This window comes from Lygodium microphyllum, chromosome 24 (assembly GCF_053477565.2).
Source record: "Lygodium microphyllum isolate KBCC chromosome 24, Lygodium_microphyllum_v1.1.10, whole genome shotgun sequence".
In the NCBI taxonomy this organism is placed as follows: domain Eukaryota; kingdom Viridiplantae; phylum Streptophyta; class Polypodiopsida; order Schizaeales; family Lygodiaceae; genus Lygodium; species Lygodium microphyllum.
The window spans coordinates 8,105,966-8,132,596 of NC_141158.1; the positions used below are offsets into that span (position 1 = coordinate 8,105,966).

Consider the following 26,631-nt stretch of genomic DNA (forward strand, 5'->3'; position numbering starts at 1 on the left):
ATGTGGCTGAATACCTTGCAAGTATCTAAACATCCACTTAACAGCTTGCCAAAGTAGAGTCTGTGGGCTATGCATATACCTGCTCACTTGAGATACTGCATACTGAATGTTAGGGCATGTCTTGCAAAGATAAATAAGACAGCCAACAGTCTAGCTATAAATTGCAACATCAGACATCTCTTCACCGTCATGCATAGACAGATTTAAGCATGGCTCTATAGGCATGCACATAGGTTTGCAATCTTGCATATTAAACCTATGTAATAGCTTATCCATATACCGTGACTATGACATGATGATACCATGTTGATTTTGGGTGAACTAAATCTCCAAATAATAGTGTAGACAGCCCATATCTGACAACAAATACATGATTTAATTCAACCTTGAAATCTATAATTTTTGCTTTTGAAGATCCAATGCGTAGCATGTCATCTACATAAAGAATGATAATCAACAAGTCCCCTCCCCTTCATTCTTAATGTATAGAATAGAAGCAGTTTAACAATTTTTGAACCCTTTGCTAGCCAAATATGCATCAATTTTAGAGTACCATGCAGAGCTTTGTTTAGCTTGCATACCATGTGCTCTTTTCCCTTAACCACAAACCCTGGAGGTTGTGACACATAAATATCCTCATGGAAATCCCCATTCAAGAATGTTGCCTTAATGTCCAACTGATGTACCTTCCGACCATAATCTGCAGCGATAGAAATTACACATCTCATAGTACTCATATGGGATGTAGGAGCAAAAGTCTCTTCATAATCTATACCCTTCTTTTGTGCATAGCCTTTTACTACCAAGCATGCTTTGTATCTGTCAATGGTACCATCAGCCTTGCATTTGAGTTTAAAAACCCATTTTGTACCAATGGCCTTCTTGCCAAGTGGTAAATCCACTAGATCCCATGTGGAGTTCGTGGCAATAACTCATTCTACATGGGTTTGCATCTAATGTACATCTTGCTGAGCTTCATTCAAGGTAGGCTCATCATCATCCAATAATGAGCTCATAAATACATGCTCATCACAATCATCTACTTCCATAAAATCAACCAAATGGGCTTCCCCTGCATCATGTGTTGCATGTCTAGTGACCCTTCTAGTGCGTTGAGCTAAAGGAGCATCCATATTACTCTCCTGGAGAGTTTGTAACAGCCGCCATCTCAAGATTGTTTTTGCCGCATTTACAACAGCCCTTTAATACAGTACTGCATCTTCCATTACATTTGGCAAACCATCATCAATACCCTACTGTTCAGGCGCATATGGTGCAGCAACAACTCGCTACATTATGTTTGTCCGGCCATTTACAATGGGCATGAACTCCAAAGAAAGTGGCAAAAGACCCTCAAAGACATCACCAATGTCATTAGTCGTTGGCATTTGAAACTAATCACATGAAAAGGCAGCATTTTCGGCAAATATGACATCTCTACTAACAAAAACTTTCTTTATGCATGGATCATACAAGCAATAGCCCTTGCTTTCTGAACTGTACCCAGTAAATATGCATTTTACAACCTTGTCATCAAGCTTCCCATGAAGCTCTTTCCAAACATGTGCATAGGCTATACAACCAAACACCCGAAAGTAGTCGACCTTGGCTTTCTTGCTATGCCAAGCTTCAAAGGGGTGATCATCTTTAGTGCCTTAGTGGATGCATGTTTCAACACAAAATTTGCACACTCAAGGCCTTCTAACCAAAATTTATGAGACAACCCCTTGCTTTTGAGCATACAACGAGTCATCTCCATCAAAGTGTGATTCATTCTTTGAGAAACACCGTTTTGCTAACTCATTCTAACAGTGGCTTGATGCATAATGCCATAATCAAGCAAATGTCTCAAAAGCACGAGACGTGTACTCCCCTCTCTATCCATGCAAAGTATCTGTACTATCAAGCCAGTTTCAGCCTCGAGCTTTGTAAAATAAGATGTTTAAAATGCATAAACACATCAAATTTTGCTTTCAGCCCATACATCCATGTATACCGAGAGTAGTCATCAATAAATGTAACAAAGTAAAGATGACCTCCAAGTGCAGGTGTCCTCATGGGACCACAAACATCATAGTGAATAAGCTGCAATTTTTAGACATAACACAATGCACTATCTTTTTTGAAGATAAATTTGTGCATCTTGCCCAAAATATATTCCTCACATGCATGAGGAGGTGGAGTCTCCACTGGAGGCAATGCATCTACTATATGACACCTCTAAAGGGTCATCAAACTCCCAAAAATCATATGTCCATAGTGAGCATACTATAGCTCTGCATTCTGCATAGCGAGCGATAGAGTAGTGACTGCCAAAGCATCATGAGACTATGCATCATAGGTACCCAACAAAAACAAACCCTTATACAGGGTCCCATATGGTTTGAGTCATGCTTGTTAAAAGCAGAGATAGATGACAATTCATTTACCATCCTCTAGCAATTCATTTACCATCCTCAAAGATGACCTGAAAGCCATGCTTGTTAAAAGCAAAGATAGACGACACGCTCTTTGTAATGAGAGACACAAACAAGACATCTGGAAGCATGAAGTCAAAACCATTTGCAACAATAATAGTAATTGTCCCAACGCCACAAACATCATAATTGTTGTTGTTTGCATGTGCAACATGCTTCCCAGTAGGGGCTAAACGCAAAGAGGAAAACAAACACTTCGTAGAAGTGATATGCTTTGAAGCTCCACTATCAAAATGCCATGTTTGTTGCGTTTCAGCAACATTAAATGCTAAATGAGCCATCGAAAAATCATTACTACAAGTCAAAAATGCATAGTACTCCTCCACAAAGTTGGCTTAAGCATCACCATCAGTAGATTTACTGGCTGATGTCTTTTGGACAACCAAACCAAAGTCCTTTTCCTCTCTTTGGCTAATCTCTTACGACATTCATCCATATAGTGACCTAGCTGCTTGCAATAATGGCATTTCCCCTTCTTTTTAGACTTTTTTGTATCTTGGACAGCCTTATTTGATGACTGTCCAACATCACCCTTTTGCTGATTTTTTGCAATTTTCTTGACTTTTCCTTTGTCTTTAAACTTGGAAAGTATAGCCACATCTTCTGAATGCAATACAACATTCTTCCGAGTCTATTCCTCTTACAACGAGAGGCCTTCCAACTCCACAAATGGGGCAATTGCCCTCCCCCCAAAGACAACATCGAAGAGGTATGAAAACCAAGATATGACTCTAGAAGAGAGTTCAATGTGATATTTACCAATTCAACATCCTAAATGATTAAAAAGAGGAATAGAAGGCAAGGGAGGGTCAATCGATGATGAAGTATCACCTGTAAGAGAACCATCAATTGAATCCTCGAAAGCCATAGCCTCATCGAAGATCACATCCTTGCTCACCTCAATCTTCCGTCTGGTCAAGTCGTAGAGCCAATATCCCTTTGTGGTCGTGCTATAGCCCACGAAGATAAGCTTTCTTGACTTTGAGTCAAGCTTCGTCTTCCTCTTCTTGTCCACATGGACAAATGCATCACATCCGAAGGTGCGAAAATGAGACATGGAAGCCCTTGTCACAAAGAAAGCCTCATAGGGAGGTATGACTTGTAGTTAGAGAGCGGTTGCAATTGTGAATAGCAGTAGCCACCGCCTCACCCCAAAGGAAATGAGAAAGACTCTTACGCTCCAGCATTGATCGGGCTGTCTCCAGCATGGTCCGATTCGCATGCTCCACCACACCATTCTCTGATGGTGTGTTCGGATGGGAATACTCAATCCGAATGCCGTGATCCTTGCAAAGATGAGAAAAGAGGTGAGAAGTAAACTCACTGCCATGATTCACTTACACCACAGACTTTGGAAATAGTTTGCGTTCTTGCAAACACCTTTTACTCGCAGAATCAGGAGTACGCCTCACTCTTGTACTCTAGAAAGTAAGGCCACACATAGCGGCGGCTGAAGTCATTCACAATTAGCATTAAATACTTGGCCTTCCCAAGGGAGGCCGTGCCCATAGGTCCGCAAAGATTGGTATGAATCAACTCCAATGGCATAGAAGCCCTCCTAGTAGCAACCTATGGATGTGGTTGCATATGTTGCTTGCCCCGCAAGCAACTAAGGCACAAAGTGTGAATAGGAGGGAAATCTAGAAGTCCCTCCGTCACCTTCTTTCGAGAAGCCTACCGAATTGCATCAAGGTTCAGATGTCTATAACGAGCATGCCAAAGCAGTCCAAGCTCATGAGAAGACCGCGCAGCTATGGCTGCAAGCGTATAAAGCCCACCCTTTTGTGAACCTGTCCAAAGAGTTGTACTTGAGAAAGTATCCTCCATGGTAACTGCATGTTGTGTAAAGACAACACGCATACCTAGATTGGTCAAACCATAAACAGACAAGAGGTTAAAACCCAAATCCGGTACATAGAGGACTCTGGCAAAAGAAGACTACCTATCTAGCAATAAGGGAATAGTCCCCACTCCACAAACGAGAACGGTGTCGGAGGGGTTTTAGTCGAAAGGTCATATCCATTGGGGATTAGAGACAGAAGAAAGCAGAGAATAGAAAATAGAAGAGAAGAAAACCAATAGACAAGAGGTACACAAGATAAAGATTAAGCTTAATGAATCAAAGCACTATGTATTGCTAGAACCTGAGAAGATAAACAAAATCCTTATCTGGGACTACTCAGAAGCAATCTCCAAGCATTAGATCTCCTGGGTCTCCGTGGTAGACTAAAATGCGCACCAAACACCAGCTTCTTCTCTGTTGCTCAAATTGCAAATTTGATGGTTCCCTTGGCTCCGAAAGGGGGATAAAACCCTAGGACGCTCGGTCAAAATTCTCCTAGATCGCTCCTTTTTTTCTCCATTTTGGAGTGCTATTTGCTGCTTCAAAACTGCGATCGCTCGGTGTGCAAATTTGGAAGCCCTTTCTTTTTGCATGAGATCTCTCAAAATTGACTGAAAAGCCACTTGCTTTTTGCACGTTGCTTGATTCTCGAAGTTTTCTACATCTTTTTAGGATATTTATAAAAAATAATCTCCAAAATATCAAAACTAGGCTAAACTTGTCTAAAAATCCGGTATTTTGGAACTATTCATACTATGGACACTAATACTAATGACTAAGATGACATTGACTCTCTAGATTCGTAAGAAAGCTAGATGATGGTACACTCTAGGTTTTTTTTAACATTGTGTCCACCTAGCAACACGACATCCATCCCCTCTGAACCTGCACATCTTTCTATATGTGCCACTGATGCACCACCCGGATCAAACACCTATAGCATCAACTTATCGCTCATCATGCACATAAAAAGGCATCCTCCTGGATCATAGATCAAAATGACTAGCATATGCACAACTCTAACATCATACCAAGCATCCACGCCAGGGTCATCAAGCCATGAGTGTGCATCATATACTAGAGGCTATTGAATTTCCATATACTTGCTATCAATGCACCCATCAACAAATACATAGCAACATGCTTGCTCTTTCAAAGTCCAGTGCATGGAAATTTGCTTATATTGAATCTCCATATACATGCTATCGATGCACCCATCAACAAATCCACAGCAACATGCTTGCTCTTTTAGAGTCCAGTGCATGGAAATCATATACTAGAGGCTATTGAATCTCCATATACATGCAATCAATGCACCCATCAACAAATACATAGCAACATGCTTACTCTTTCCAAGTCCAGCGCATGGAAATCTGCTTATACTGACAATTGAGTACAACATCAAACATAAACTGAGTCTCACTTGCATCCAACACATACAGATCATTACCGAAAATAGTGAAGTAATCCTTATCTTGAAGTGTCTTTGAATTGCTTGTCAAGACCTTTGACAAAGCATCCGAAACAGTTTCCAGTTGTGGAGCATTATAGCTAATATTGTCTAAAGGCATATCCTTGAGCTCATGAACTGTCTCAAAAATGATAACTGTATCTTACAAATCATGTGCATTCAACACTTCATCGATCTCCCTCTAAGTCTCTGCATCAAGTAAAGCATGAGCTTCGTAAACCTCTTCAAATGTATTAAGAAAATTTATATATGCATGGGTTGACTCCTTCACTACAAGATCTTCCAAGGCATCCATGGATGTCTCAATATCAAATTGCAGCTTATATCTCGATTGTTTGCTCTTCTTTTTGCTCTCTTATTTGCTATCCTGCTAATGCTTCTCCCTAATCTCTTCCATAACATTCTTGGAAGGTGGCTGATTTGCAACTTTAGGCAGATCCACACATCTTCTTGTCACTCTCCCGACATTATCTTCATCTCTTTTTTGTTTCTCTTCCACAAGTACATCCATGTTTTGCCCTTTTGCTAAATATGCATTCACCGAATATGCATCTACCGATGATTCCCAGCTAGTTATGTTACGAATGTCTTGCCTTGCATGAGATATTTCACTATTAGTAACTTTTCTATTTTCACTTACATGCAAAGCATATGTCCATATTGCAGTCTTTGGACCAACCATCACTTGGCCAGGCATTCTATCCAACTATAGACCAAAAGTAGAAGCATGTACAGCTACATAAGCATTTCGAATAGCCAATTCTTCTAACAACTTTTACATGCCTCCCTTTTCAAAATTCAAAGCAAGAGGCCATCCTATTTCTTGTGCATGGATCTTGCCATCTTTCCCAAAGATAAGCTGTCATGCCAAGATCTCCTAATAAGCAGCACAATCCTTCCTTTCATGCTACAAACTATCACACCATATACATATTTTCCCTTGTTTAGGGGCTACTGCCAGTTCCCTTTCCTCTTGTCATTTTTCATCAAAATTTGCAACCTTCAACTTAAGATCCCACATGCCTTTAACCAATTCATCTAATACATCTTCTGTAACAGTGGGAACATTAAGTGCAACCATAGAGTTAGCCACAGAAGTGGGTGGCGTACTGGATACATCAACTATTTTGCCTATAACGGTGGGCAAGCTAGATACATGCAATCTTTCTCTCCTTCTATGCTTTTTTACCAATGCAGTAACAACTTCCTTAACATGCCTCTACACTTTTTTAAGCCCCCTCTCTGTAGTTTGATCCTCTAATAAATCATCAAACTTCTCTTGAAGCTCAAGATTTGCTGCTCATAGAAATAATTCAATTTTTTGACTTGCAAGAGCTTGTTGTTCTGCAAGATCTAATTGCTCAAACTAACTTTCAAATTCTCTTAATAATTCTATAGCCACAAGACCCTTATTGGGTTTTAGAACCCACTCCTCAAAAGTCTTTGGGTAATCAAATTGGTGTCTTTACAGTAAAATTCTTCCTAAAGTGTCTTCTTAAAAGCTACCTAATTAGCATCATGAATGTACAATTCAGTAACTCGGGCTTTCAATTCATGTACAGTGACCCATACAAAATACAGGCTCCATGCAAGTTGAGCCATCCCAAAGAACTCCATCTTTTAAGCATAGGTATGCAAATATACAGATACATTCTTACCATTAAATAACTTCATCTCATGCTCTACTGCTTACTAAACATTCATCACAACAGTTTCTATTTTAGCACAAGCTTGCATCACCTATTGTCGTTGTTGTATCTGCATAAGAATATTCATATTTTACACTAATTGCTGCAAAACATCATTAGAAATTGTGCTTGAAGGTGTTCTCCCATCCTATCTTTCCTTTCGACGACCTTTTGCGTCGAGTTCACCAATATCAAAGAGGTTTTAGTCAAAAGGTTGTATCCACCAGGGATCAGAGAGAGAAGAAAGTAGAGAATAGGAGATAGGAGAGAAGAAAAATAATAGACAAAAGGTATACAAGATAAAGATAAAGCTTAATGAATCAAAGCACTATATATTGATAGAACTTGAGAAGATAAACAAAATCCTTATCCGGGACTACTCAGAAGCAATCCCTAAGCATTAGATCTCCTAGGTCTCCTTGGTAGACAAAAAACGCACACCAAATACTAACTTTTTCTATGTTACTCAAACGGCAAATCTGATGGTTCTGTTGGCTTCGAAAGGAGGATAAAAACCTAGGAGGCATGGCAAGAATTCTCCCAGATCACTCCTTCTTCTTCCAATTTGGAGTACTATTTGCTGCTTGAAAACCGCAATCGTGCATTGCGCAAATTCGGAAGCCCCTTCTTTTTGCATGAGATCTCTTAAAATTGGTTGAAAAGCCACTTGCTTTTTGCACATCACTCTATTCTAGAAGTTTTCTACACCTTTTTAGGATATTTACAAGAAATAATATCCAAAATATCAAAAATAGGCTAAACTTGTCCAAAAATCCCGTATTTTGAAACTATTCATACTATGGACACTAATACTAATGACTAAGATGACATTGACTCTCTAGATTCATAAGAAAGCCGGATGATGATACACTCTATGTTTTTTCACATTGTATCTGCGTAGCGATACGACAATAGTAGAGTTGTCACCAATGGTGACAATGCCCCCTCTGGAACATGTCTTGAAGCCAATCCTGTTGGTAGGTCATGTGAGAAGAAACCCTATTGCCCATAAGCCAAGGCTTCGCTAATGTAGAAGTAGCAAGAGCTATATCCTTCAGCTCAAACAAATGTACAAAGACGGATTCTGTGGTAGTAGGGGTAGCCTTCAAATCCTTCTCCTTTGGCTTCAAATGGGGTTAAGTCTGCCAACACTTCTCCTCAGGGTGAGTACCCTTCCCACAGTGTGGACACTTAGGCTTCTTCTCCTTTGAATCCTTCTTTTCCTTGGTCTTCTCCTTCTACATCTTCTTCTTTGCGCTACCTATACCTACAGTAAAAGCCTTTGTGGAGCCAAAACCACTAGCCCCTACCTCTTTGAGTTGCTCATTATGCTCCAAGATAAGCGGTGAAAGCTCATCACATAAGAGTTTCTTGTGGGTCCTCTAGGTGATAAGGCTGGTGTAGAAGACATCGAACCAAGGAGATGGCAGCTGAGTCAAAAGAATCGTAGCCATGTCTTTAGAGGAGATCTTCTGTCCAGGAGAGGCAAGCTCACCCCTCATATCCTTCAACTTCATTATATGCTCCTTCATGGAAGAAGAGTCATCAAGACTGAGCATCTGCAACTTCTTCTCAAGGGATACCCTGTGAGCAAACATCTAGTGTTGATACAAAGACAAAAGCTTTTTCCACACTTTTGCCGTAGTTTGCAACATGCAAACATACACAAGAACAAAATCTTGCAGACTCGTAAAGAGAAAGGAATGGGCTCGAGAGTTGAGCCAATCCAATAAGGCTACACAGTCCATGGAGGCCCCATCATCAGGGTCTTCCTTGGGACAAGCAATGGGTGCAGAAACAAGCACCCACAGGTCAAAAGTGTCGAGGATATAGTCTACCTTGCACAACCATAAGGAATAGTTTGAACCATCCAATTTATCCTCCTTGGGTAAAGAAGGGAGAATGGACACCTGAATAGAGGGTATCAGAGAAGGCATATGAACATCCGATGGAGGCTTCTCCGACGGAGCCTTTAGTGCAGATGGAACCCTCCGAGATACACGGACAGAAGGACGGGTTCGAGGAGACTCCTCGTGTCGTCGATCACGAAACTCCCAATAGTCACGTCTTCATTGAGACGAGTGTTGAGAAAGAAGCTCCTCCTCCAAGTCATCAAAGCCTGAAAACTGGTAAGACTTCCTATACACACCCAAGAAATCTACGTTTTGTGTGTCAACAGTGATGAAACACGAGGACGTCAACTACAATTGGTGTAGATGCTCTGTAGGATAGTGGAATCACTGTCGCCTGATATAGCAACCTTGCGTTTGTAGAGGGAAATGAACGTGATGTTGACGACTAGTCCACAAGAGACGACGACTTAAGCAAAGAAGCAAACGCCAAGGAAAAGGGACAGTCGCCTTGATGTAGATGCCGCGACAGAGCCCTAGATGGTGACGATTGCCACCTTGATGTTGCCACCAAGCCTCAAAATGAGGTCACCAAGGTGTGGATGAAGCCGCCTTATCTCTAGAGAGGGTCACCTAAGCAAGAAAGGGTGTGGATGCAAAAAACGCATGTAATTTTGGTTGCATTTTGGGTAGCCTGGGTGGTCTCCGCGGTTAAATGAAGCAACATAATGATTAGGTCAGCAAGTTGAAATGTGCCACCCACTCGAAAATGCAGTGCACTCAAATAATTCACCCATCTAGCCATGGTATGCACACCATGAATAAACTAGACCCAAAAGTTTCTCATGTAAAACATGCATAGGAAGCACAATGTACAAGCATACATCAGCTTGGATAGAGGAAAATCCCCCAAAGATTTTGCTCATGAGCCAACTCCGCCGAAAGAACACCAAAATGTAAGCAGCGAAATCTGACCACCACTGAAACTAGAATGTGACCCCATTCTAGCTAGGAGAAATTAAAGAGATATAGATTACACTCTACCGTATTGTCCATGGTCAGCAGTGATCAACTAGAAGGTGAGAGAGAGTGTTAAGACATTATTTTTACACCTCGTACATATTCACATTTGTTGGACCACTTTCAGTCCTCATGGGTGCTCACATGAGTTTTGCCTGTATATACCAAACTTGAGCCCCACATTTTACACACTCATACCTTGGTTTATCCTTGTGGAGAACTCGGATGCAAGACTTCTCGTCTTTGGCCAATATGGGAGGCAACCATTGTTGTTGTGGTGATGGCTACAAAGTCTTGTCATTTTGCATACCAATGGATTCCGTTCCATGTATCTTGCTTGTGTTATTTGCATATATGCTTTCATGTTGACGTGCTCTCCCTATGCTCATTGATCTTGTTTCTATGCCTTTGTGTCACATCATCCTGGCACAAAAACCATTCAACTTTCTAACAAGGACTCCTAGAGAGAGAAAATCGCATATACAAGCAAGCCTCAAATTAAATAGTGTTGTGTCTCGAATGAGATTCAAATCAAAGGTTCGCTTTTTTTTTTTAAGGTTTAACATCACTCATCAGTTGAGCTTGCAAAGCTTTATATAAATATCGCATGTAAGGTTCCCTAGAGGGCAACATCCCCTTACTAAGGATATTCTGTCTCAAAAGGGCTTCAAATCAAAGGTTAGCACCCCTGGCTTCAAGGAACAATAAAAAGAGTAACTTGATTGCTAGATCGGTTGAGATACATTGTCAGATTCAAACATCTTGCTTTCAGGTGTAAAACATGACATACTCGGTGAATAAGTCTTGGCAGGAGAACCAGCAACTAGCATGAAGTATCAAGTTACAAAACTTACTGCACATGTCACTCTTGTGGAATGTTGTGATGGCTGATTGGACAGATTTTCCATCAGCATATCGAACAGTTTGAGGTTGTGAATCTCCACTTATCCAAGTCAGCTTTATCTGCAGTCAGTCACAGGGCAGCTCAATCCCAAGTACAGGCTACAAAGTCCCAAAAACACACTTCTTAATCCAGAATAATGAAAGAAACACAAAATGACTCTCTTGCACTCAAAGAGTACAAAGTACAAACGAAGGGACAAACAGTCGCTAATGATACAGTGATGTGATGCCCATGAACGAAATTCAGCATGCCCAAAACGTAGCCGGACAAAATATCTCGACAAACATGAACTACAAAAACTATCCAGCTAATCTAATTGAATATGTAAGAAAGGTTTCACATATTCAGGTACTAAAATCGCTTTGTTTAAAGGCTGCCACACCGTAATGAAATTACAGGAAATGAAGATGCTAATGCTTTAAAAGGGGATTCGTGCCTGCAATAAAGTTCTGCTAAGCGTTATATCACTGTCACTCATGTAGTACTGCTGCAGGTTATTTGCAGAACATGGGGAAGACACTGTTCGGATTGAAAACTAGCTAAATAAGAAAAGACATCTGACCTACAACGGTGCGGGTAATTAGGAGAGCATGGAGAAGATACTGTTCGAATTGGACAAAATGTCAGCCCACTTAATACGATACCGATGATGATGGAGGAACATATATACCGATGATGATGGACAAAATGTCAGCCCACTTAATACGATACCGATGATGATGATGGAGGAACATATATACTCACAGAAGTGCCGGATGATGATGGAGGAACATATATACTCACAGAAGTGCCGGATGAATCGAGGGACGATAGATGACCAAAGAGCGGTTGCTTGGGGTTGGCGAAGCTGAGGGGGGCTGTTTGGGCGAGGATGCAGGGGGTTTGGAAGCCACCAGTGAAGAAGACGAATTTGAGGTCTGTCCGGATGTTGAGGAGGTCGAAGGTGAGGGAGGCGCTGCATGTCTCGAGGAGGCATCTGAAGTAGGACGAGGAGGAGAGGCCCGAGTACTTGGAGCACACCCTGTTGGAGCAGGCTAGGTAGGCAGGATCCTCCGTCAAGCGCTGAAACTGCCAGCGGCATCCACCCAACCAAAGAAGAAGGAAAAAGTTAGTAGCATGGCATGTTCACAAGTCTCACTTCGTATGCAGTCCGTTAACGAGGACGTCCGAGAGACATTTTTCTCTCTGAAAATCGTGGACCGCACATTCTGAAGGATTCCCATTTCCTGCAACAGACCTGTGTAGCACCCCCGCCCACGCGCATCAATCGCGGCGCAAGGCGTTGTGGGCGCTAGGCGCGCGTGAACCACCGCGCCAGAGCTTAGTCTGATGGCTTGATGCCACGTTGTAAAAAAATTTACTGCACCCTTTTGATGAGATAATAATTAAGCCCTATTATTAAAAAATAAATTAACTATTTCCGAGCAAAATGTCAAAACTAAAGCTATCCTCATGCGATTCACTAGTCCTTTTCCTCGTGATCTTCTTGCATCTCCAAAGCTCGTTTAAAAATTCCCCTACGAGATTATGTTTTTTACTATGTCAGCTTTGTCACACCATCTACATGATTTATGCTTAAACATTACAAAATATGCATATGTTGTATGTCCCTACTCTAGGATTGGCATGCGCATATAACCACATAACAACCTCCATGGCTTGCCACCGCAATATACTTACAAAGATTAATGTAAGGATATCTATCTACACTACATTATTATTTTGGCTATGGCTTAAGGATGGTGCGAATCTCCAAAGGGCCTCCTAAACCTAGAATACTAATCAAACCTAAATTTAAATTAAAGCGAACAAACTTTTCTCCCTTTTCCCTCCCCTCACATAAGTGTGGCTTTGAATGTGTGTGTGTGTGTGTGTGTGTGTGTGTGTGTGACTTTCAATTGGTTGCGGATCACACAAGCAATGCAACCACTGTAAGTATGTAACGTGTCCACATGTTCCCTTTAGGACACGTCTTAGCAATCCATCGGAAAGGAGGTCTAGAAAGCTCCACCCAGCACTCCCATGGAATGTTACGAGGTTTGCGATCCAGGACTTTCCGTGTCTGCCACGTAGCGGAAGTATTCTGGCTGTTCCCACTTAGGATCGACCTGAATCAAGGTTTCCCCTAATGGTCATTTCCTAAATGGCAACTAGCGTCGAACCTCGAGCGAACTACTTTACGCAGAAACGCCAGGGCCAAAGCAGATTCACACTGCACTTGGTTCAAGGAGAATGGGAAACGAGAGGGATACAAAGTTCGACCTCTCTACCATAAGGCATAGTCCCATTCCGTTCTCCTAAAACAGCGTAAACCGGGATTATTATAACCTAGAGTCTAGGTCATCGCCCTTGCTATTCATTTCCTTTGAAACAATCTTCTTGCTGTCCATTATGATTGAGAAAAGTTCCCGGCCAATTGGGACCACCCATCCGTAGGACGGACCCATGGCCACATCCACCGCACTTTCCTCAGGTTGTTTTAGTTGTCTAATTACCTACCACATTTAGTTGGACATGCATCAAACAACTTCCTTAATTAGCCCGTTAAGCACCGATTCCTTCACGTAATCTTAGCACTTGACATAGAAAAGCAGTGTCAAACAAGTTCCTTTTCAACAGGTTATCATATTTATCTTTGGAATACATTTATAAAGTCTAGCCCGCATGCTTATCCATAATCCGCCCAAAGGCTATCCAGCAATCCACAGGGATTACTAATCCAAGATTCTGCCCATAGACTAGTATGCGGGCCTCGAGATCCAATCGCGAGTCACGTTGGCCTCTTGTGCAGGGCCCAGAAGGCGAGGGATTTACGGCCAGAGCCCCCCCTAGCGCCCAAGCATCCTCCTGCTTCAAGTAGCGCTCAACCGAGAGACCTCTCGCAGCGGGTCGATCCACCTTCCCAGCGCGGCTAACAACCCCCTTGGTTAGGGTCAAGCAAACAGTCGAGGGTAACTGAGGCTGCCCCTCCCTTCAGGCCTTCAACCTGAAGCATTAAATATATTTTCATCCTTTAGTTCATTGAGCGAACAAAGCAAATAGTGCTCTTTAAACTGTTACAAGCACAATCATTTCCGGTGGTCGTTTATTTGGCCAACTGCTAAGGAGTGAATCCTTCTCTCTGAATGCATCCAGCATTCGATCTGGGATCAATTGCGACTCGGCAAGATTCCCAAGGATTTGTTTGTTAACCCTTATGTCCTTGGGTTAGGGATGTTACCTTATATAACCAAACTTAACCAATACCTTAAGTTCTATTAATATGTTGCTCCAATTTATTGGTTGGTCTTTTGCTTCCAAGCAAATATCTAATCCCCTTATCTTGGTCACTTTTCCCAAGAAATGTGCTATATCAAGACGACTACTCATTCTCTTGTAAGATAAACTTGCACAAGAATCTGCCAATCTCATTCCGAGGAATTGGTCATTCTCTTGTGATCAACCACAGGATCATGCGACTCTGCAACTTGTTGCACAAGTGTCATATCTAATCCATGGGACTATTTTACCCATCAAACGGCGTCTTCTAATCACAAGGTTTAGTGTGTTTTCATATCTAATCCATTTCCGATTGCACTAGGTCGATATCGTTGATCCTAGGGTTCCAACTCAATCCAAGTTTCATCTTTTTAACAAGCAATCCTTAGGGTAGAAACCCTAAATCGTTTCCTGCAAGTATGTCCTATTGTCCCTGCATTCCGTGAATGTGGGCAGGACTTTAGGGTATGAGGGTTTCAACTTGGCAATAAGTGCAACTAAGTCACGTCCTCAACTTGCTAAACCCTAGTTAGCACTTGGCGTATGTTGCATTGACTTAACCATCCTAAGCGAATCCTTTGTAGTTTAGGTATTTTGGGTAATCCAGATTACTTGTCTTACGACAAGGACGAACTATTCCTAAAGATTTTGTCTTGATCAAAGAAGGGAAAAACTAGTTGCATTACGTCATAATTCATGTAAGAATGCAATTCATTTCCTCTAGATTCGCAATCCCTAACTTTTCTTGTTAAGACCAAGCATATGTTAAATGTTGCATAACTTCTATTGATCCTACAAAGACATGCCTTCACAATTCGTGCCACTAAGCTTTTAGGGTTTTAGGTTACAATGAACCATGCAGCCTTTCCTAACTACACCTCAATTAAATGATATTTATGCCAATTCAAAACTAGAGTTATCCTACTTCATGCAGCTCTAGAATCATTCCATGCTTTGCAGATTCCCATGGTTGATAATGACTTTTTAATGAATCATTACTAAGAAAGATTCGTCTAATAATGTGACATGCGATTTAATCTTTCCATGCATAGTTGAAGGTGTACTACAATAATTCCGACTTTGTAATGATAATCATTAGTTGTTATAGATTCATTACTTTGCAATGCATAGACGCAACTTGCTAAAAATGCATAAACATCCTTTGTTCATTCCATTAAAAAAATACAATTGACCAAACTTCATTCGTGAGTTATTTCCTTTAAAATAGCCAATGTATTTCAATCGCAAAAGTGCATCCTAATTCCATAAATTATCCATGCATAATTGCAATATTTCGACGTAAACCAAAAATAGGAAAAAAACCTAGACTTGTGGGTTTGGTGAAATATCCACATGAATGTTAGGAGATGATCCTCCTGTGGTTGCACCTTGTGCCTTTTTAGGGGCCATCATGAATTCAACCTTCTTGCCTTGGCTGCAATCTTATGATCTTGGCCCGTCTCCCTCGCACGCACAGTTTTCTTTGAGGTACGGCTTCCTTGACCGAAGCACCGTCTTGTGGAATTGGCCTTTGGAAGGCCTTAGGGTTCAAAGCTTGGGTCTTCTTTCTTTTAAAAAAATCCCGAGAGTTTAAGGAAATTATGGGGAAAATCGAGTGGGAAGGGCTTTGTAGCTCCCTCTTCTTCAAAGCCCTGGAAAGGCGTATTAGGGAACTAATGGGAAGGCCTTATAGGCTTCCATATGAAGCTTAAGAGGGAAAAAAAAAAGATTTGGGCTCTCGAAGGGTTCAAAAGGGAAGGGCCTTTAAAATCCCGGTTACAATGGACTTAATAGGGTCTCCATGGGTAGGGCTTTAAAAGAAAACCGGGATAAGAAGGCTTGTGGGAGTTGCAATGGGAAGGAGGCCTTTAAATCCGGAGGGTAGAGAGGAATTAAAGGAGATTCAATGGGAAAAAGGGGGTTAAAACCCGGCTAATATGGCTTTATGTGAATCCGCGGGAAGGGCCTTTAAAAACCCGGGGTTAAAATGGGTTAAAAGGGACTTGTATGGGGAATTCCACGGGAAGGGGTGCTTGGGGAGCCCCCTTAGAAGCTTCTAAGAAGCTTCTAGGAAGCTTCTGGGGGTGTGATGTAAGACCACGTGGACGAAGAGGAAGGCCAGTCGATTTGGCAACTGGCGGCATGTAGATGGCTTTTGACGATGGCAACGGCGGCCTCAGGCTTCAGGCGGCAACTCCTCCAATATGGCGGCAACTGGCGCAATACCACGGCAGCATCAACACCTCCACAGCCAGTGTTGTTCTTCCTCTCTCACTCCACAGCCTGTCCTTCCTCACGACTCAGAATCCTCTACTCTACCTTCCTCCACCCCTTAGAGGGGGTTTATATAGGACAAGGGGGGGGGGGGGGGGGGGGGGAGAGGACCTCCCCCCCTACGTGGCTCCCCTGCATGGATTCCTTCCTTCCACCTCCCCCATTGCCCAAAATAGCCCATTCCCTTACCTCAGCCATGCATCGGCTGGGGGAAGGTAAATAATAAAAAAATTTGTAATAATCCTACTATTATCCTTTTGACCTCCTCCCAAGAGGATGTTCACCTGCGGTTATGCAGGTTTTTAAACCTCGGTCCCGTTTGGCCAGTGGAGAATCATGATACGTCGTGTACAATTCAAAGATCGCACCGTCCGTAACTTCAATGCCGAAATTTTCATTGCATGAGTCTCACGTGGGCTAGTAATATTTTTCAACAGAAATATTACAAAGTAGGAGAGAAAGCAAAGCATGCACTTACGCAACAACTACGAAATTAAGAACTAGCATGCAACCATGCCAAAAAGTGGGCACCAAGGGTGAGACAGGAGGTGGCCACACTGGAGGTAGCTAGTGGGATAAGTGGTTGAAGGACAAGAGAGAGATACCATAAAAAAATGTGCACACAAAGAGGGGGAGAGAGAGAGAGAGAGAAAGAGGAAAACATTTTTGGGAGAGAGATAGAAAGGGAGAAAGAAAAAAAATTGAGGGGAAGGGGGAGATGAAGACAATAAAAATATTTGGACATAGAGAGAGAGAGAGAGAGAGAGAGAGAGAGAGTGTGTGTGTGTGTGTGTGTGTGTGTGTGTAAAGGGGGAGAGAAATTTTGAGATATATATATATATATATATTATTATTATTAAAAAGAGATATCTAAATAGAACAAAAAAATTGGAGAGAGAAAGACATAAAATTTTAAATAGAACAAAATTTTGAAGAGGGAGAGGTGAGAGAGAGAGAGAGAGAGAGAATAAATGAATTTAGAGGGAGATTTAAATAGAACAAAAATATTTCGAGAAAGAGAGAGGGAGAGAGAGAGAGAGAGAGAAGTCACCAACCACCTCTATTATCACTAAAGTTGGATACTCCATCGACATTGATTTCACGGGAGCCTAGAATCATCGATCACCTTTTACAAGTATGCTTATGCTTCTTTTCACCATAAGGCAACCACCTCTAGATTTCAATGGAAGACTTCTATACTTTTCAAGGCTGCCAATTTGTCACCTCCTAGCTCACACGATCACCTACTATGGCCCATTCTCCTCCTCTACCTTTGTTGATAGATATCCTCAATCAACGCTTTTTTTTTCGCTTCATGAAGCTTGTAGCCTCCACAAGAAAGCATACCCCTCCAATCAACATCGACTGCCTCCCTATTCACTTCTCCATAGGCTTCAAAAAGCCTTAACCTCCCTTTTTCAATTAATGATTCTCATATTATCTCACATCCATAGATGCACAAGGATGCATTCATATGAGCTTGAAGACACTTATAGCCTTTCTTTATGAAAAAAACTAAGCCTTCTTCATAGGCCAATCCTCCTAAGACTAAACAACTCCGAATGTTTGTGTAGACTTGAAGCCGAAATATTATTCAAGCCTTTCCTCAACAATCAATGTGACACTCATGTTATTCGATTCTCTTGTCCTCGAGGTGAAGTCTAATTTCAACGTGGAATAAGTCAATAGCATGTGGTCTTTTTGGGTCTCAGTGTCCCAAACATCCATAGGGAAAAGACACTAAGAATCTATCTAAAGACTTACTAATATGAAATTTTCCCATCTAAGCCACTTAGTAGCACAACATTCACCCCCTCTGAACCTCTAGCATGTGCCAAACTATGCAACCCTTCTAGGTCAAAAGAACATAAACTGATCTCCCAAAGTATCATGCACACAAACCATTTGCTACCCCTTCAATCAAAAGGTGAAGTCTAATTTCAACGTGGAACAAGTCAATAGCATGTGGTCTTTTTGGGTCTCAGTGTCCCAAACATCCATAAGCAAAAGACACTAAGAATCTATCCAAAGACTTACTGTATGATTTTTTCCCATCTAAGACACTTAGTAGCACAACATTCACCCCCTCTGAACCTCTAGCGTGTGCCAAACTATGCAACCCTTCTAGGTCAAAAGGACATAAATTGATCTCCCAAAGTATCATGCACACAAACCATTTGCTACTCCTTCAATCAAAAATCAGATAGTAATCTCATATAAGTCATAAGTATCATAGCATCCTCCTAGACCATAAACCCAAATTTCTATCATCTATATAAGCATGTGTCCAAACCAATTTTTGCCTCCCAGATCATACAATATCAAAAGGTTGTGGTCAATTAGCACGTAACCATAAGCATCATGTTGCAACAAATCCATAGTCCCACTAAGTCCAAATGGCATAGTGAACCCATAATACCTTTAAAGCATATCATGACTTGCAACTCCATGTGGGTCATAAGGTAACATCGAGTACTCCAACATCCATTGTGCAATTCGTTCAAATAATTATGGCCCATAAAACATGCTCACATATGCTCTGTCATCATAGACCTAAGAACATACTTGCCCACTATCTAGCATCCAATTCAACTTATCCTACAACATAAGTAGAAACACAAGTGAAGTAATTTCAATCCCTCTAGCTTGGACACCCTCATTATGCATCCATAAATAAGTTAACTCTTGCACAAGATCTTCTAGAACCACATCCAATAGGTGCATAGACATAAACCTAATATTGTTCTCCTCTTGCTGTCATAAGTCCAAACAACCCTTATCATTCACATCACCAAACCCTTCTACAATTTCATGTAACGGAACTTCTTCATATGTTCCGTGCCTAACTTCATTTAGTCTATAACATCTTTCATCATCCTTCTTACCTTCTTGCAAGCACTTCAACACTTGCGTAGTTGGAATAGACATAAGTGGTGATGCCATCTCAACATCTTCTATGCATTTCACTTATACATTAAATTTGATAGCATCTACAACCATCACATCAGCATCGTCTAGTAAGGCACGCATATCTTGTATACCCTTAGTAATATAGCATCTACATTCACTATCAAAGCATTGGTAGATAACATATTTGCATCATCAAACATAGCATGTGTAACTTGTGCACCCTCAAACAACATATCATTTGCATTCATGATTGATGTATCATCAGCATTCATAGACAATGTAGCATATGCATCCTTAGTCAAAGCATTAGTATCAATAGAGGATATCACTTTTGTTGAAATAGCACTCTGAAAGACACTCTAAATTCATGTTTCATCAACAACCTTAGTCCTAACATTTGTAGAGAACACATTTGTAGCATCATACAATACAATAGGCAAGTAGAATACCATCCAAGAAGCTTGTGGCAACTTCCCAAGATTATCTTGTATAATCTATCCAATGTAAAGCATATTTGTAATCTAGGTCTAGATCTTCTAGATAATACTCTTCTATATGAGCTTGTTCAAAGATTTCCCAAGTTGTCCATGTTGCAATTGTATCTATTGAACTTGCATCTTGATTTTGCTCTTGACAATCTAGTCAAAATACTTCATCACATGTTTTTTTGGAATACCACAAAGATCCATCTGTAATAGGTTTTGTGATATCTGGGTATGTCTTGGCCATCAAATTCATTAACAATTTCTGGAAGCACCTTTATTGCTTGTTGGTTTTCCATAGTTTCTTGAAACGTAAGCATTGCATTGGTTGCTTGAAACAATTGCATCACAATTCCATCTAGTTGGAACTCTATGATTGAACCCCCACCCCAATTAATTTCACATCAAGTCCACCAAAAAATGTCGAGGAAAATTTTACACAAGTGTGGCATCGAGTCTCTAGTTGTAAGAGTTCAAAAAGAGAGAAAGAGAAGATGAAGAAGACACTTATTATCACCATTCAATATTAAAAATCCTACGAATATCATTTATTCAAGTCTCATATTTTATCATGAAACTTGAATACATATACCCTATTCCCAAGAGCATTCTGTCAATGTTTTAATCAACATCCTATAGATAAATGGCATCCTTTTCATCCTTCTTCGTTTGCATTCCTTGTTTTCTCAATGCAAGTTAAAACAAACATGCTAGAATCAACATCGACATGATCACAAACTCTCACCATCATCAATGGCTTCAAATTACTACTATAAGACAAGATCTTCACCGTGATATGAAGTCACAAACCACCTCTATCATTTACTAGTGATGGATACTCCATCACCATTGATTTTAGGGGAGCCTAGAATAACCAATCATAGCCCTTTCACAAGTACGCTTTTGCTTCCTTTCACCACAAGGAAACAACCTCCAAATTTCAACATCACGCTTCTATGCTTTGCTAGGTTGCCAATTCGTCACCTCTTGGCTTACATGATCACTTGCTATGGCCCATTATCCTCCTTTAGCATTGTTGATAGATGTCCTCAATCAACACTTTTTCCCCCATTCATGAAGCTTGTAGCCTCCACAAGAAAGTGTACCCCTCCAAATTAGTATTGGTTGCATCCCTATTCACGTCTCCATAGGCTTCATAAAGTTGTAGCCTCGTTTTTAAAATTAGTAATTCAAGTGGAGGAGCACTACGATAGTTGTGGTGGTTGGGATGGATGGAGGAGCACCACATCAAGTATTGGATGGAGAGGTAGAAGCAAGAACCTACATTGTAGAAGGTGTTGGATGGAGAAGTGAAACCAACAAGTGCATTGTAGAAGGTATTGGAAGGAGATCAACCAAAAGCAAGAATGTGCATGGAGTGCTATGAAGATATAGTGTGCAAGTAAGAACATATAGGCATATGGAGATACGAGGTTCAAGCAATAATGTGCAAGTAGGCAACTCGCTACATTTACAAGTGATACACATGCAAAGATACAGTTCGAAAGCTAGGGATACCACTTTTCAAAGCAAATTCCATGGTTTCCAACTAAGAAAAAGGCACTAAAACAGTGATAATACAACCTAACCTTTTTGGTACATATGTGCTACATTAGGTTGGTAAACCCTCCCCATCAAAACCATGATTATTAAGACTAGTAGTTCATGGGGGGGGGGGGGGGGGGGTGTGGATGCATTGCAGTTGGTTTTTGTCTCCTTGAGCTTTAGTTGATGAAGAATCCCTTTAAGTGGAGGAGCACTGCATCAACTATGGTGGTTGATATGATGGAGGAGCACTACATCAAGCATTGGATGGAGAGGCAAAAACATGTGGAAGGTGCTAAATGGAGATCAATTGGAAAAAGAAAGAATGTGCAAAAAGTCCTATGGACATACAAGGTGCAAGCAAGAACATGCAAAGTAGGGACCATGCTAGATTTCCAAAGGATAGACAGGCAAGTGATGTTTGTTTGAAAGCTAGGGATAACACCTTTTTAAGAAAGTCCCATGGTTTCCAACAAAAAGCCACTAAAGAAGTAACAATACTATTTATCCTCGTTAGAACATGGATGACAAATAGGGTTGGTGAACCCTCCTTCTCAAACATGTGACTATTTAGACTGGTAGTTCATGTGTGTGTGTGTGTGTGTGTGTGTGTGTGTGTGTGTGTGTGTGTGTGTGTGTGTGTGTGTGCATTAGGTGCTACAAATGACACCACTTCCATTTTTTTCTCTTTTATTTAAAGAAAGAAATTACTTTAAAGAGATATAAACTTATTCAAAAATATGAGAGGGGAAGGTTTGGGATCATCTTGGTACTATCATGTAGGCTTGGGAGTAGGTTAGTTGAATATGTGTCTTTTGTATTATCATAGATTCGATATTGACGTTACTTGATCGTTTAAAGGCTCCCGTTAAGTTTAAAACATAAAGGTTTATCTTTCCCATATAGATGATTGTTTTTGTGGTCTCCCTCCCCCGCCCATATTATTTGGAGACTATGAATATTGAACTCAATCGTTCAAAACATTGATGGTTTTTCTTTACCATAACAAAAAAGTTGACTAATCATTTTTGTGGCCTCCCTTCCCCGCCTATATTATTTGGAGACTTTGAAGATAGAACTATGGAGGTTCACTTATAAGTCTTAGGAAATGTACTCAAATATATATTTTATAACAAAGTTATTGTTTATTTTGGCAGAAAATCAACAAGAAAGTGAAGTAAGATCATGATTACAAATGCTTTATGTGCAAATAGCCTTTCTCAACATTGGCTCATAGGGGCATGCTATCAAGTTAATAAGGTTATAAATGTTAGCTATGTTCACAATGCATGCTTCTTCCACCTTTTTGGTTATTTTTCTACAATCAAATTTATGCACTTTGAGGTACTTGAAATGAACATACTCACATCATGTCTAGTTTTATTGTTCAATTGGTGGAAGCTAATCATATCAAGCTATTCTAAAAAATGATCACATGCAATTCCTACACCCTTCTTTTCTTGTTGCCTCAATCTATAGGAAAAGTAGAGAATCATAATTTCCCAAATCCTTCCCTTTCCTCATATCATCACAAGCATCAACTTTGATTCTTGCCCATGTTCATGAATCAATATGCTACCAAAAATATTTTTTCTAACATTGATCCTAGATAGCAAAAAGTTGTTCCAAGGATTGGCCTACCTTGACTGGATAGTGACAAAGTAGTGGAAGTGACGCGAAGTCGCCTGTTTCCACATACATCAACTCGTTTTGCAAGCAAGTACCAATGCTGCTAGTATGCCATAAAATGGTGTGGTTAGTTCAAAAAGGGTGATCAAAATACAAAGATTGCCATGAAAGAAATATAAGAGAAATATAGATCCCTTGATTGTTGTAGACATGGATTATCAAAATAACACATGGAGAGAGAGAGAGAGAGAGAGAGAGAGAGAGAGAGAGAGAGAGAGAGAGAGAGAGAGAGAGAGAGAGAGAGAGAGAGAGAGAGAGAGAGAGAGAGAGAGAGAGAGAGAGAGAGAGAGAGAGATTGTAATCACATAAGCATTGACTAGCCTTGGAACATATCTCTCATACATAAGAGCTCGGAAATTTATCCTATTGAAAATATCAAAATATTTTTTTACTTTAGAGACTAGCATTGAACTTTAGGGCCATAGTTTCAACATTCATTTGATGTCAAAGTGAAAACTAAATTGATAAATGTAATAAAAAGCTAGGCCTTTTCTTATTCTCATTGTTTACTACATAAGCACATGCATGGACACTAAAAAGAGTTAGGAGATGTTTTACTTTATGTTTGGTTGTTATGGCACTCATAAAGTATCAAAGTTGTAATAGCCTCTAAAACTTTGAAGACCTTACTAGTTTAGCACTCATAGACTATCCATGCTCAAATATCCTCTAGCACTATGAAGACTTTAGTAGATTTGGTGCCCATAGACTATCTAAGCTCATAGACTATTTAAGCTCATAGACTATCCAACCTTGAGTAACCTCTAAGGCTATGAAGACTTTGTTGAATTGGCCTATAGTAGGTATAGAGAAAAAGGTATATATGTGGCACCATGAATCCCCAAATTATGTTACACACATAAATCTCTTGTTAACCATATTTATGGGCAGACTTGGGCTCCCCGGCTCCCCTAGCTACATGACATTCCACCCTAAATAAGGAATATGGTAGTGAGGGAATTGAGGAGGATACTATCCCCTTAACTTTTGGCTTTAAAAATCTTCATGCCTCCTTTTTGTAGAGCCGTATTGAACCTCACAAATGTAAAAATTTAGCAATTTAATTTGGTATAGATACTGAGCTGACTTGAATAGCATGCCACCATTGCTACTAAGTGAGGCTTCTTTTAGTTTATGCATTCTCAAAACACATCAAATAGTATCAATAATCTTTATAAAAATAAAATTATTTACCTTGTCAACTCAACTCACATATTTTTTCACGCATGATTTGATATAATTCTATGGCATCAATTGTTTAACTCAAGAAATCATCAACCAATTGATTTTCCTCTCTCATCCATGTAATGATTGGATTTTTGTGCTTTAGTCTGCAATGAATAATGTTGTTGTAGATACATGTAATGAAGAAGAGGATGTAGAGTGGGATTTGTAGGTATACTGGATCTTTAATAAATAGCTTGCACAAATTCATAAGTTGTGAATCCCAACCTAGCATGGAATTTATGAATATACTAGATCTTTAATAGATAGCTTGCACAATTTCATAGGCCATGAAAGTAGTTAGACCCGAACCTTTGTAGGATAATCCAAATCATTCGTTGGCGAGGTTTCATCATGTTAACTCTAGAATGGAGTTGCTCACTTCTATATTAAACGTAAAATCTATGGTCCCAAGCATAGCTAGTTTGACTCTTGTTGGATTGATCATTTGCTTTAAGCCTAGTAAATGCTATGGTGTATTTTATGTATTACTTGGAGCTTTACCTTGGGGATCCTAGACAAACCAAAGGACTCTTGATCCTATGTGGCACAAGGAGGAGAAGTTTGGTGTGCGATAAATAAATGGGGCTTTTTCCTGAAGGGTGAGTGGGGGTTATAATTATTCTCTTTCCCTCCCTCCCTCTGTGTGTGTGTGTGTGTGTGTGTGTGTGTGTGTGTGTGTGTGTGTGTGTGTTGAATACACACACACACTCTCTCTTTTAATCAATACATATGCACACACGCTCTATTTTTTTTTCTTTTTTAAATTGAACATAGGACATGATCATGGAAATAGAAAATACAAGTCTTCGAAAAATTGTATGCGGTTCTCTCTCTCTCTCTCTCTCTCTCTCTCTCTTTTCACTCACATATATGTAAAAAGAGAATGAATACACACTTATAAAACACACACACACACACACACACACACACACACACACACACACACACACACACACACACACACACACACACACACACACACACACACACATTCATGCATGGTGACGAAAGATGAGATACATGAGGAAAAGAAACAAGAGAAAATATAAATGATGAGAGGAAGAGAGAGGATACACATTTATGAGACCATACAACAATAGACACATGTATCATACACACACATGTATAAGAGAGAGAAAAAAGGTAAAGAGAGATAGGGAGAAAGAGAGAGGGAGAGGATATGTTGGTATAGAGAAAAGAATAGAGGATAGAATAATAGAGAGGGGGAGAGAGAGAGAAGATAGAGATAGGGAGAAGGATAGTAAGATAAATAGAAAATAGGTGAGGTTGAGAGAGAAAGTTGAATGATAAAAGGTGACGATATAAGTTGATGAAAAAGAGAATGAATTCACCATCTTCATAGGGTTAGAATGAAGAGAGTTATACCTTGATTGTGCATGACAAAGTATTGAATCGTTTAGGAAAAAGCTTGTGATGTAAAGAAAAGGCTAGAGATATGTCATTTTAATGTATGATCTAAGTACTAGGGAGAATGATATTTATTATTTTGTGATTACTCTAAGGAATAATAAGTTGGTGTGGATTGTATCTTCTTTTGTGAAGTATCTAGAGGACATTGTTTTCGTTTGTTGAATTTATATTTTTAAGAAAAGGCTTACTATTTTGGGAAGAGATGGCCTGCTTAGCCAAGATAAGTTGGTTCATTCTTATGGGGTATTCAAAGTACTTGTTTGGATTGATATTATGGAAAAGAAATATTTTCCTTGCTACTGATGATAGGTTGGTTGCCTTGGTTGCTTATTCTAGAAAGGTTAAGGAAGGGTTGCACTAGATTGTCCCTAAGGCTAGTTGCATAACCCTATACCAAGGGGGTTGAATTCACTACTTTGGAGAGCTTGGATTGGCCACAATTGCAAGAGGTCTCTCTGTAGGGAGAACATTAGGTAGGAGATAGTAAGGGTACCAAGGTAGCTCTAGCTAGTAAATTCCTTATACACTTATGAATTGCCTAACTCCTATATGACTCAGGATG

General features: G+C 40.2%; 1 protein-coding gene across 4 annotated transcripts in view; it reads right to left on the minus strand.

Annotated features, from left to right (window-relative positions):
• Positions 1-26,631, minus strand: part of LOC148014826 (putative inactive purple acid phosphatase 27) — a 120,783-nt gene that overhangs the window by 54,460 nt on the left and 39,692 nt on the right. Inside the window, exons 2-4 of one of the 4 annotated variants that reach the window (XM_087665006.1) lie at positions 23,364-23,454; positions 12,037-12,321; positions 11,204-11,312 (exon numbers count right to left, since the gene is read on the minus strand). In XM_087665006.1, the coding sequence (XP_087521132.1) occupies positions 11,204-11,312; positions 12,037-12,321; positions 23,364-23,454 (485 nt within the window). Of the gene's footprint in view, positions 1-11,203; positions 11,313-12,036; positions 12,322-12,458; positions 12,575-23,363; positions 23,455-26,631 lie in introns of those variants that run through there. The other 3 variants (XM_087665007.1, XM_087665008.1, XM_087665009.1) reach the window with 3 other exon arrangements.